Source organism: Babylonia areolata, chromosome 4, assembly GCF_041734735.1.
Source record: "Babylonia areolata isolate BAREFJ2019XMU chromosome 4, ASM4173473v1, whole genome shotgun sequence".
Taxonomy (NCBI): domain Eukaryota; kingdom Metazoa; phylum Mollusca; class Gastropoda; order Neogastropoda; family Buccinidae; genus Babylonia; species Babylonia areolata.
In genome coordinates this window covers 35875461-35888002 of record NC_134879.1, presented here as the reverse complement: position 1 = coordinate 35888002, position 12542 = coordinate 35875461, and the positions used below count along the sequence as shown (strand labels likewise).

At 42.9% G+C, this 12542-nt stretch overlaps 1 protein-coding gene across 1 annotated transcript in view; it reads left to right on the top strand.

Annotated features, from left to right (window-relative positions):
* Positions 1 to 302: 302 nt before the first annotated feature.
* The window catches only part of LOC143281670 (uncharacterized), a 105500-nt gene continuing 93260 nt past the window's right edge, over positions 303 to 12542 (top strand). Inside the window, exons 1-3 of the mRNA XM_076586917.1 lie at positions 303 to 459; positions 1318 to 1527; positions 7359 to 7527. Coding sequence (XP_076443032.1) covers positions 313 to 459; positions 1318 to 1527; positions 7359 to 7385 — 384 coding nt within the window. The 5' untranslated portion in view covers positions 303 to 312 and the 3' untranslated portion in view covers positions 7386 to 7527. The remainder of the gene's footprint in view (positions 460 to 1317; positions 1528 to 7358; positions 7528 to 12542) is intronic.

Genomic DNA, 12542 nt, shown 5'->3' with positions numbered 1-12542 from the left:
TAATAATAATAACAATGATAATAGTAATAACGATCTTTCGTGTATTTTCTTTTCTTTTTTCAGAGTTCCCTTCTCAGGGACGAATGTACAATCCCAACAACATTTCTAAAAAAAAAAAAAACGAATAAACTAGGCTTTACTCCACTGATTCCACGCAGCCAAAAAATCACGACAAAGCGATGGTAATAAAGAATCAGATCTAAAAAAAAAAAAAAAAGAAACAACAACAACAACAAAACAGACAACTTTCCCCGTATTACGACCACCTACACAGAGTTCATGGATTTCGACATGGCGGACATGCCGCTGAGCATGCAGCCGCTCGCGGTTTGCAGCGCCCTCTGCCGGGCTGGGGATGTTCGAGTTCCTGTTCGTATTTTTGACCGTGCCACGCGGGGCAGCCCCAAGGTGCACTGCTTCATGATCGATCTCATTGTTCCCTCCAGACAGTTCCCCAAGGTGAACACCATCAATTTTAACAAGGTCGGAATGGGTTGTGTGTGTGAGGGGGGGTGGGGGTGGGGTCTCAAGACTTCCCCAAAATGAACACCAACTTTGATAAGGTATGTAGGGGTTGTGTGAGGGAGGGGGTGATGTCTTCCTGTTTTCCATTGCTATTGCGTTGTTGTTTTTGTTTATCATGTATATATGTATGTAATATGTACGTATGTATTATTATCATCATTATTATTGTTATAAGGACTTCTTCTATTTATGTATGTATGTATGTATGTATGTATGTAAAATATGTATTATCATCATATCATCATTATTTATCATTGTTATTACTTCTTCTTATTATTATCATCATTGTTATTATGCCATGTATGTCAGCTTGTACCTGTCAGTGTGTGAGTGTATCAATGTAAGCAGGTGAGAGAAAGAGAAATTAGGTGTGTGTATGTGTGTGAGATATATCAGTCTGTCTGTGACAGAGAGAGGGGGGAAGGGGGGTCTTGGGGGGGGAGAGGAAGGAAGAGGGAGAGAGAGGAGGGGGACGGGGTCCTGGGGGGCGGGGGTGGGGGGGGGGGTAGGAGGGGGGGAAGGGCGGGAGGGAGGAAGAGGGAGAGATGTTATGAATATATCTTCTCACGTGTCTGTGTTCTTCACCATTATTACTGTTGTGCCTTTTACTTTCTTTATCTCCCCATGCAACCTCCTCCTTCGCTCCCTCCGTCTGCCTCTGTGTGCATACGTTTTGATATGACGCATATTTGTGTACACAGCACAACACCCACGCCCTCTCCCCCTCTCTCTCTCTCACACACACACACACGAAGGCAATATAATATCATGTGATGTATTGTTTTTGCCAAGATCAAAGACCTCGTGGGTTACCGGCCCGTGATGCACAGCAACTGCCTGTACCTGATGGGCGGGAAAGACTGCATGGAACCATGGCAACTTCATGGCGGGCGTTTGGAAATTCGACCCCACGACTCAACCAATGGTCGGAAGCCAAACCGCTCAAACTCGCCAGGTGCCTCTTTGCTGTGGAGGCGCTGGATGGAATCGTTTATGTCATGGGTGAGTGACGTCAGAGTTACCGATAAATGACGTGATTAGTCGTAACAAAATGACGTGATTAGTATTAACTACCGAGATCAGACTAAATGGTGACATTGTTATGCTTTTATAAGGATTTCGTTTCGAATCCCCATATTTCCCTTCCCATTTGTTTGGGTCGTTAGGTGCTATAAGCACGCTAAATTAATTCGACAGACACGGGCCCGCCCACTCAAACGAACACGACGAATCACGAAGCAGCACTCCGGATCTATATTATGGGATGAAAGGCGCATTCAAACAGACTCGCCCTGGACCATTTTATTGTCCACAGACATGTCCTATGGTATTAGTATCGCGTCATTTCGCGTCGTATCCCTGCCGTGTTGTGTCGGATCCTGTCGATCGTAGCGCCACAGCAAGGTCTGTTCTAAGTGGGGAGCTATATTCTTATTGTTTCACTAGTGTAGTTTGGTCAAGACGCGCCCTAAACTCAGGAAATTTTATTTTACCGGCAATTTTTTGTGCATTTGTTTGTCCGTCAGTTTCTGTCTCATCCACACACACCCAAGACTCTTTCTCTCACTTTCTCTGTCGTCCCCCTCACTTTCTCGTATCATTGATCAATTATTTTTCAAGGTTCGAACCTTCAGTTCCATTCTCTTCTGCTCTGCCCATAAGAACACCTTTCTTCAGCAATCAGCAGAGACAGGACACCTGTCCACACCAATGGATGGAAGCTAAACTAAGCCCCCACCCCCAACATAAATCAGTGGAAGTCCCTCCCTTCAGTAACAGAACGCTCTACCAACCCCAAGGACATCTTTCCAAAGAGACAGGACACCTTTCCACACCATTCTGTGGAAGCAGAACTCCCCCTTCTCCCTTCACCCCCCGCACCCCCCTCCTCCCCCACCCCACACACACATAAATCTGTGGAGGTCCCTTCCTTCAGTTACAGAACGCTCTACCAGCCACAAGGACACCTTTCCACAGCAGTCTAGAGACGCTGAAAGAAGCGTGAAGAAAGAGCGGCGATAGAAAACCCATCAATCCTCCTCCGGCAATGTGGGCTGCGATCCTCAGCGGTGCTGAACCAATCGAAAGCCGTGGATCTTTTTTTTCCCGGAAGCTCAACCAAGCATGGCGTCACAGATACGGCAGGAATCGCAGCAACAGGGCATTAAACATTCATCATCAGGCCACTCAAAAGACACACACACCCCTGCCCCGCCGGCACACACACAAAAAAAATGCGTCATCGGATTCTTGCCTGTGTTGGCGCAAACAGTGAGGAGACAACAGTTACGAGATCTAATCCAATTGTGGAAAATGATTCATCAAGACCTTGTCCTGGCTTCGCCCGGGCAAATAATGAGATTTTCTTCCCAATTGTTGCGAGCCTGTGATCTGACTCACTGGTTTCATTCATACGTAGAGGGAGGAAGGGCAGGGGGTGGGGGTGTTGATAGAGAGAGAGAGAGAGGGGGGGGGGGAGGGGGGGAGCGGGATCGTTGAAGAGTTTCGGAACGCCTGCCAACAGGCTTGAAGTCAACAGATGCCTCTGTCATCACGTCGTCTCACTTTATGCCTGTGCAAGAGGCAGGCACAATCAGGCACACGGGGTCCCCCCACCCTGGGAAAGCGTTTCAATTATGCAGTGGAAGGCTAGCATACCATGAACGGTGCTAAAGGGAAAATCTGAGCGTTTGGTAATTGTTTGCTTGAGAGCCCTCGGGTATGTTTTTGTTGTCCGTTGAACTTCACCGGTATGTTTTGTTTTGGGGTTGTTTTTCTTTTCCCCCCGTCTATTGTTTTAGGAGAGAGAGAGAGAGAGAGAGAGAGAGAGAGAGAGATGAGTCACATGGGGCCAAATGGCGACATGACAGCCACTGAAATTACAGACAAATCTGTATTCACACATTTCCGGGCGCGTAATCACATTGCCTGTCAATTGTTTTTTTGAAACCTTCACAAACACTAATATACTCGCGCTTGTGCGCACGCGAACACACACACACACACACACACACACACACACACACACACACCCAAGTCCCCCCCCCATTCCCCCCCTGCCACCCCCCCCCCCCCACACACACACACACCCCAAGTCCCCCCATTCACCCCCCTTCCCCCCCCTCCCCCCCTTCCCCCCACAACGTCAAGGGATGTAAATGATCAACCGCAGCTTTGATGCTTTGTTACACACACCACGCTTGAGCACTTTTTTCTGTTTTACCCTCAACCATTTCGATCTTCCTTAATACCCGGCACATGGTCATTCCCACACGCGTTTTTTACGTCAAGGTAAAAAGAAAAAAGAAAAAAAAGGCCAACCAGCCACTAAAAAAAACAACAACCCACCTTTCTTTGCACACCGTAGATATTTTTTAAGCGTGCAACCTTGATAAACTTTCTAAACGATAAGACCGCTTCCAGTAAGGAAAAAAATGTTTTTTTAAGGAAGCGAAAATGCCACCAGCGGCTCTGATCAGCATTCCTCATTGGCAGTGGGGCAGTGCAAGCCGATTTGATACACAAGAGATACTTAATCGTCCCTTGTTTTTTTGTCTCCTGTTTTCTAAGCTTTGTTCTTGTGAACTAAGAAGGACGAAGAGTTTCCAGGCCAACCGCAAGGCTCGCTTTGGTTGCTTCTTTTATACAGTGGAATTCTTAACACAAAAACTGCCGTTATGGCGAAGAAGAAAAAGAAGACGCAGAAGAAGATGCAGCAGAAGAAGAAGAAGGAGGAGGAGGCGGGTGTGTGTGTTGGGAGGGGGTGGGGAGGAGAAGGCGAACACCGGGTTTCTGCTCACAGGTTCTACGAACCTTATAGGATGTATTTGCTTCGTTTTACGTTCGCGTTATGAAAAGCAGAGTTACGTCTTTAGCTTCCATTACCTTTTTATCTTTTGTCTTTTTTTGTTGTTGTTGTCGTTGTCGTTGTGTCTTTTTTCTTTTTTTCTTTTTTTCTTTTTAAAGCAAGCACGATAACGTCTCGTACCCCCAAGGGAACATTGAAGGGGGGAAAAAATATATATATGTATATATGTATGTATATATATATATATATATATATATATATATATATATATTTTTTTTTTTTTTTTTTTTTTTTTTTTTTAAACGAGCGGAAGTCTCTCCGATCAAAGTCGTACTTTACAAATCACTCCACCCTTTCTGTAAAACATAACAGACGTAATCGAATGACTTGTGTGGTCAGGAGTGTTGTATGGGGAATGTGATGTTGCCCATGCACAGTATTTTTGCAGTATGTGTCACAGAGTCGTGAAGAGTCCAGTGCCTCTCTCGCTCAAGGTGTTTCACGTGCAGGCTGAATCCCTGGATCTCCTGTCACTTGTTTCCTTTCGTGGAAGTATCAACGCTGACAGCTTCCACCCTGTTGACCATTGACATGGTTTTGGATGTCAGTTTTCATCCCCTTGGGATAATTTCCTCCATCGCCTGCAAATCTATTGCCAGGATTTAGCAATTTCTCTGCTCCAGGAATCAAGAAGACGAGAAGTGGGGGTGAGTTGGGGGTGGGTGGTTAACCATGCTAGAGTTACACTCATGTCACTAACGGATTTTTTAGGAGTTGAGTTTGTGAAAGTTCCTGTGTTTCTGTAGTAGAAAGCTGTTAAAAGAACAACAATACGTCACAGACTCATCAATAAGCAGACTGATTTTAACTTGGAAAATGTGTTGAGCACTTCAAGAACTTTGGTCTAAGTAGGTATTCAGATCTGACTTTCACACACGTGCACGTAAACATGAGCAAACATGTACAAAATGAGCAAATGTACAACATAATGAGTGCAACAACAACAACAACAACAACAACAACTAATCAACTAAAGTCCAGCGATTGGACAGATACCTAATCAATGCATGAAAAAAAACCAACTGGGAAAGATTACACCACGACACTGCATTCACCAGCGACAGCACGTGAACAACAGCACGCGACCGAGTGCACACCAGTTCACGCTGCATTACAAAAAAACAAACCCCCCCAAAGAATTGAAAACATTCATGCAACCACTGCAACAGAAAACACATCCTTTGAAGTATGCACGCGCACGTGTGCATACACTGTTATGCACTCCACACGCATACGAACATACACACACACACACACACACACACACACAAACAAACACAGTTCATCTGCACCAGTCTCACCTTTTAAGAGAACACACACACACACAACACACACACACACACGAAAAACAACAACGAAACACACAGTTGCTAAAGGCACTCGCCACAAACGAATATTTGTGATCAAAGAAGCGCCAGGGTGCACGTGTGCCGGTAACCAGTCGCTGAGAACGGGAACAAGGCTGTGGACAGCCGTGCGCAATGGCCCCCGTGTGGAGGTGTGAGGGATGGATGTGCACTGATGATCGCTCACTCGCCTCATTTCCGTTTCTCTCGCTTGTTGCACAGTCTGCATGTTCCCCCACTTGTTCTGTTAAAATGGGCTACAGTTAAACAATTCTCTCTCAGTCTCTCTGACGCTCTGTGTCTGTCTCTTTCTCTGTCTCTCCGTTTCTGTTTCTGTTGTTCTCTCTCTCTCTCTCTCTCTCTCTCTCTCACACACACACACACACACACACACACACAAACACACACAGACACGTGTGTGTGTGTGTGTGTGTGTGTGTGTGTGTGTGTGTGTGTGTGTGTGTGTGCGTGTGTGCACTTATGCACGCACCATTCAAGAAATTAAATCATAACTAAATGATATTCTTCGTACTGAAATAAGAGCGCATATTCTATCATTCAGCAGTAGCGGAGAAAAAAAAAAGAAAAAAAAGAAGAAAAGACCAACAAAGATCGAAACTGAAAATCCAAAACAGGTGTATTACAGAACTGGATGTTATCTTATCCCCTAAACGAATATGGCACAAAATCATCACAAAAAGAAAAAAGAATAACAGAGAACTTTGACAATATCTGGAAAAGAAGATGACAGGTATCATTGTGAGTTCAAAAGCAAGATGAACGCCACAATGAGAAGTAATAAGTGAGCATTTCTGCTGTTGAGGATAAAGACACTTTATTAGCACATAGAATTAACGTTTTAAAAAAGTGAGGTGTATCAAAGGCGGATAATATCCTAAAGAAAACTACGAAATGTTGTCAGTCGTATACCAAAAAAAAAAAAAAAAAAAAAAAAAGAGAAAAGACATCGATATTGATTATTATGTTAATGACCAGCTATCTCATTTCACTTTTTTATTTTCATTGTCGGGGTTGATTCATTATACAAAACAAAAACAAAAAAAGCAAAACAAAAAAAAAAAAAAACAAAAAAAAAAAAAACAAACAAAAAACCCTGTCATTGTCAGAAGTGTCGCAAAGAAAACAACGGTGTTTGGGTTCGCTGCTGACTTTTTTTTCTTTCTTAAAAAAAAAATTAATAAAGTACTACCTTCAAATTTGTCAGTACTTGAAATATTGTTGCATGGGTGTTACGTTTAACGATGGAGGCATGGATACACCCCCATCTTCACCCTAACTTCCCAATAACTTTCTCTCTACCAAATAAGTGAAATAAGGAATTTTGATTTGAAAAAGTACCCAAACATCATTCATAATTTTTTCTTCTTCTCCAGTTTCAACCATCGCTAGCTTACCATGTCCTCACAAGCCTGAAAGGGGGCGTAATTACGTCGTACACGAAGCTTGTGTGTTGGTATCATTGCCGTGCGCTGATTCGTTTCTGTTAAAAAAAAATTTTTTAATAAATTCAAGACTGATTTTTGACTCGTCTCCCCGTTTTTTATGGAAAGCGAATACAGCAGGATATGAGTCTTATTTGCTTACATTTTATTTTTCAGACGGAGAGACGAAATATCACTAGGTGACGGACTCAGTGGCTGACCGCTGGACGGAAGTGGCTCCCTTGCCCCACGCACGCGCAGACCACGCTTCCTGTACGCTCAGTGGCCGCATCTACGTTTCCGGTGGTATCCGCAACCTGAAGCACCAGTGTTCCCACGTGTTCCGGTGAGTGGAAAGTGTGTTTGTGTGTCCTTTTGGGGTAACGTCTGGTGTTGAGTCGTTCACTGATGTGACTCTTGTTTGTTGTATATTTTTGTTGTGGCTTTTCGGTCTTTTGTACTTTGTTGCCTGCGTATGTACTTGAAACATAGTTTCTGAATGTTTTGTCACTCTGCTTTTGTTTGTATGTCTTTTTCCTGTGAAGTTTTGTCATCTTTACCTTTGTGCAGATGATTAAAAAAAAAAAGAAATTGATTGCTACGCGCGAGCGCGCGCGCGTTTGTGTGTGTGTGTGTGTGTGTGTGTGTGTGTGTGTGTGTGAGTTCTTGTTTTATTGCAAACCAGCATGAAATACAACGTAAAAGACCCCACGTTGTTTTCACCACCACCAGTGTCCTCTCCTCGAGGAGACATGTGATGGATTCAGAATCCTTCGAATGAAATACAATAAATGTTAACATGGAAAGAAAAGAAAGGAAATGAAAATAATGCACAAAACGAATCAAATTCTTGGGAAAAAGGCACATTTAATCAAAATCTAATTAACGTGATTGAAATTAAAAGAAAGCAAAGAAAACTAATATAAACTTTTAGGTTGATACGCAGCAGGCTTTAAAGTAAAGCGTACTGGGTTGGATCAGACTAATTACTATTGTCATACAAATGTAAGCGCAGGGTAGGTATAATTGCGAACAGCGTGTAATCGCGAACGATTCGTATACCGCCCGACGTGGAAGCGTTCTTAACGGTTGCGTTTCACAATTCGACGTCTGCTTCGACCTTTTTCTAATACCTTTATGAATATCCATTTCCAAGAACAAGTCAAACATCAGCTTTTTCTGGCTATTTCCGCGCTGTTTCTTCTCTTCGCGCACCACTGCCGACCAAGGTTACAAACGTGCTCTCGAAATCCTGAAGTCAAGGGAAGCAAGTTGTAGGACTTGAACTTTGACACACTTTAAAATAGTTGATTTGATTGGATATCTTGAATGCGCATTATCAGTGCTTGGAGAATTTAAGAAAGCATATTGGTGACAGATCAGAACGTCAGCTGTGACAGTAATCTGCAAAATAGTGTCGTTTGTAATTAGACCAGAGGATATTTTGATGTGTCTATTTGCGAACGATGCTGCACAGTTACTAAGCACTCTGAAAAGGGTGTGTTTGTGTGCAGTGTGGTGTGTGTGTGTGTGCGCGCTAAAATGTCTGTTTGTGTGTTTGTGTGCATGTGTGATCAAAACCAACAATACAACAGTCTGGTGTGATGTTCCAATAATATGTCATGTCTAATGAGTTAAAGACCTGCTTCTGTTTTAATTGTCTACATGTTCCCAAAGCCATCGTTTGCAATTAGACTTGCCCGTTCGCATTTACCTTCTGACACCCGTGCTATTTCAAATGTGGACAAAACGTAGAAATGAGTGAGCAGATGAACCTTTCCTGGTGCAACCGGTCGGAGAAATCCAACAAAAACAAAAAAACACTACGTTTGACTATCGGACATGTTGTCTTTACAATACACACGTTGAGCTGGTCGCTTCGACTGGATCGTTCGCTGTTAGACATACCTATCCTTATTAATTGTCACATTACTTTATTTTTCAGACTATTCACGCCCTCCAGTTTTATTTCTGCATCCTGCACCTCCCCCACCTCCCGACATCTGTCATTCTGTCTGCCCCTGTTCCCTCTCCGGTAATGTTGGTCCGTGTCATTTTCATTGGTTGAATAAATGATTTGCTCACCCCTTGGGTTCTTATTGTTTCCAGACAATCTAGTTTTGTGCATGAGGCCATCATCGGCGTTCAAAGATAACATGATGTATTTTACGACTGTTAATAATTATCAGTTGCCTGGATCCAGAAGCGTGTGCGTTTGTGCGAAAACAAGCGCACACGTACAATGTTCTTTGCAATTAATTTTTCACACGCGCACAGTGAAACTTAGGATAATTTGTGTCCCCTGTTCATTTTTCCGGTTTTATTATTAATCTGGTTCAGTGTTGCAGCTCATCGTGTCCGTGACTGCTCAGTTTTCTGAAAATTCATTTGACAGATTCCCCGCCACTTTGTCCTGGCGACAAGATCATGACGATCGTCCAGCTGTTTATTGCCTTGATTGTCCGTGCCGATGAGTAATGCAATGCTAGCACTGACCCATTTCTGAACTCTACACTTTCTGTTAGGCCTGAACTCAATCAGGTCTCCGTTTAGGGATTTTTCTTTCACCGTCTTCTCCGATTCCTCCCAGAATCGTATTGCATGGGAAAGCTTTTCTGATTAGCATAGTCTGGGAGGGCGATTGGGTTTCCCTGGGCCAGGCTATGGCAGGATGTCATGGTGATAGCGACAAAATGACACAGACGATGACGCCAGGCACAGTGTGCCGGGGCCTGGCCCTGCCTCCTCTCCGGCAGCACGTGCTCTCCGTTTGTGACTCATGACTGATCTCTCTTGACTTCCCAGGGCGCTGTTTTCGTTTGGTATTGGGGTGGAGAGGGTGGGGTGGAGGTGGGGGTGGGGGGCATGTTGGCTTGATGGCTTTCTTTTGTCTCTGCGCTCTGTTCCCGCTTGATCTGCCGGCAATTAGGCGCTTTGATGACGGCCATCACACAGCAGATTGATAAGGGAGAGGGAAGCTGCCGGCACCGCTGATGGGGATAGATAGAAATCAGGACTCCGGCTGAGGATGTGACTGCGGCTGGAAAAGGCTGCGGGGGCCAGCGCTGGAGAGAGTGGGAAAGCACAGCGAAGGCCACCCAGAGTTGTAGCTTTTATTGAATTCTCCCTGGTGACCATTATCAGTGGGGGACCAAATAAAGGAGAGAACAGTAGAGGCCAACAAACATTGTAACTGTCATTCAGAAGAGGATCTGATCAGGAAGTCAGTGATGGTGTGCTAGATACACTTGGTTTGACATTGCGTGAGTGTTTGTTGGAAGAAATCATGGAGTCAATTAGGAATGAAAAGAAGGAAAACCGGGTCATGGGGTAGGATTTGTACATAGTTGCAGACATTGTCTGTGTGATGGTATGAAGAGTATCTTTTGTATTTATTTACATATCAATTCATTAATTTCATCTATTTATTCTGACTTTTGTTTCCATCTAATCAGCCAAGCCAAAGACGCAAACAATGATAACAGCAAGGAAAAAAGGATTGACAGATCGTGGAATCGCGACACTAATTAACTAGTACATTTTGATAAATTAAAAGCATCTGACCGTGTCTGACGTAAATGACTTGAAAAGAATGGAAGCGATTGTATGGAAGATGAGGAAGGCATGACGAACAGTTTACTTTATAGCTTTCAGTATGTCCGTAACACTGAGCAATCCGGAAATCTATGCAGAAATATTTCGGGCTATGGAAATATAACCCTTTGGGTTATGTGCTAGAAGGTCGAACACAGTATAGTAATAATGAAGCAAACTTGTTAAAGTTTATACAGTACATTTGAAAAGTGGATACACTCAAAACATTCGGGTGTCATATTTCAAAATAACTAAATAGGATGTTCGTATTAGAACAAGAAGTGCTGTTAATGTGATTGCGATGCTGATTTCTTGTTTGGTGACATAGTAAACGTTGTAGAAAAGGCCTAGAAACTATAGATACTTTCAATGATATATAACACATCACTTTACATTACACTTTTGTTGCACACCATCAAAATCTTTAGAAACTGTAGGGCAAAAACAATTATTGACAGGTCTGCAGCTGAAGACAAAAACATGCAGAAAGTTATATTTTAAAGCTATGTGTCGAAATTACCTGTGTCTGATCTTTGTCCAGACACAATGCCACAGAATCAGACTTTCAGAAAGCACACGCCAAAATGTAATTCTGAGACACACCGGAGATCTTTCACTTCTGCTAAATGTTTGTGAAACACTCATGATAAAACAGATTATGATAAAACGTGAAACCCCCTGGGCATATCATTTAAACATTTTTTCTGTCAGTGAACCTGTGGTGCCAATGCATTTTTAAATCAGGGTAAGGTATGAACAGTGTCGTCTTGGAATCAACGATCTAAAAACGGGAACGGGATTTGTTTAATCGTCATTCAGTGGGTGACCCATCCTGTGCTTGAAGCCAAGGAACAGAGATACTTCAACATGATTTCATATCATGTCTCACTTTTAACGATTCCCATGAAGATACTATTCTGAATTTTTCATATATTCATACCCGAGTTTCTATTATTTTTAAATATTATTTCAATGCTCGATATAACTCACACGCGAACATTCAGGACTGTACGCAGAATCTTGTCCTATTTTAATTGATTTGAATACATTGTTGGGGTCTGCAGCCATGTTTCAGTCCATATTTTTGATATTTTCCACAACAGCCTTTTTCCATTTATATCCTGTGAAGTGAGTTTAAGATGGACGATACGATTCTCTCTCTCTCTCTCTATTTCTATATATTCTATATTTCTCGCTTTCTTTCTTACTTGCTGTTTTTCATTGCATTGTTTCTTCACAGTCAGCTGTGATTCTGATAATGGTTATATTGATATTCACCATGCTGGCAGAAAGTTATTACAGTGGCTTTATAAAAGGACAGTTGTGACGTTAACGTCAACGTGAAATATCCAGTTAGAACGCTTTTCATTCTTTTGTGACTTTGTGAAAACTTGGCCAGCCACCAGATCAGTATTTAATACGAAGTGTTTGAGCGCACTGTAAGCTACTGTCTCGGAGCTCTTGATTTTATGTGTGCAGTTACGTTACTGCGATTATGGTTTCTCAAATCATATACATCGGAAGAAAAAGAACATATGACAAAGAAGGTGCCCCCACCCCACATCCATTCTCGCTGCACACAGTACAGAAATAAAGGAATACCGAAACGGTTTCTGGTGCTTCAAGAACGGCAGCCGTGAAACTGCCACAGAAAGCAAAAAAAAACACAGACAAAGGTTGAAACCAAGAAAGACAAAAGAAAAATGGGAGGAAAGGAGAGGGGGAAAAAAAGAAGAAAGAACAAACTCAACCAATTTGGTGATCAGC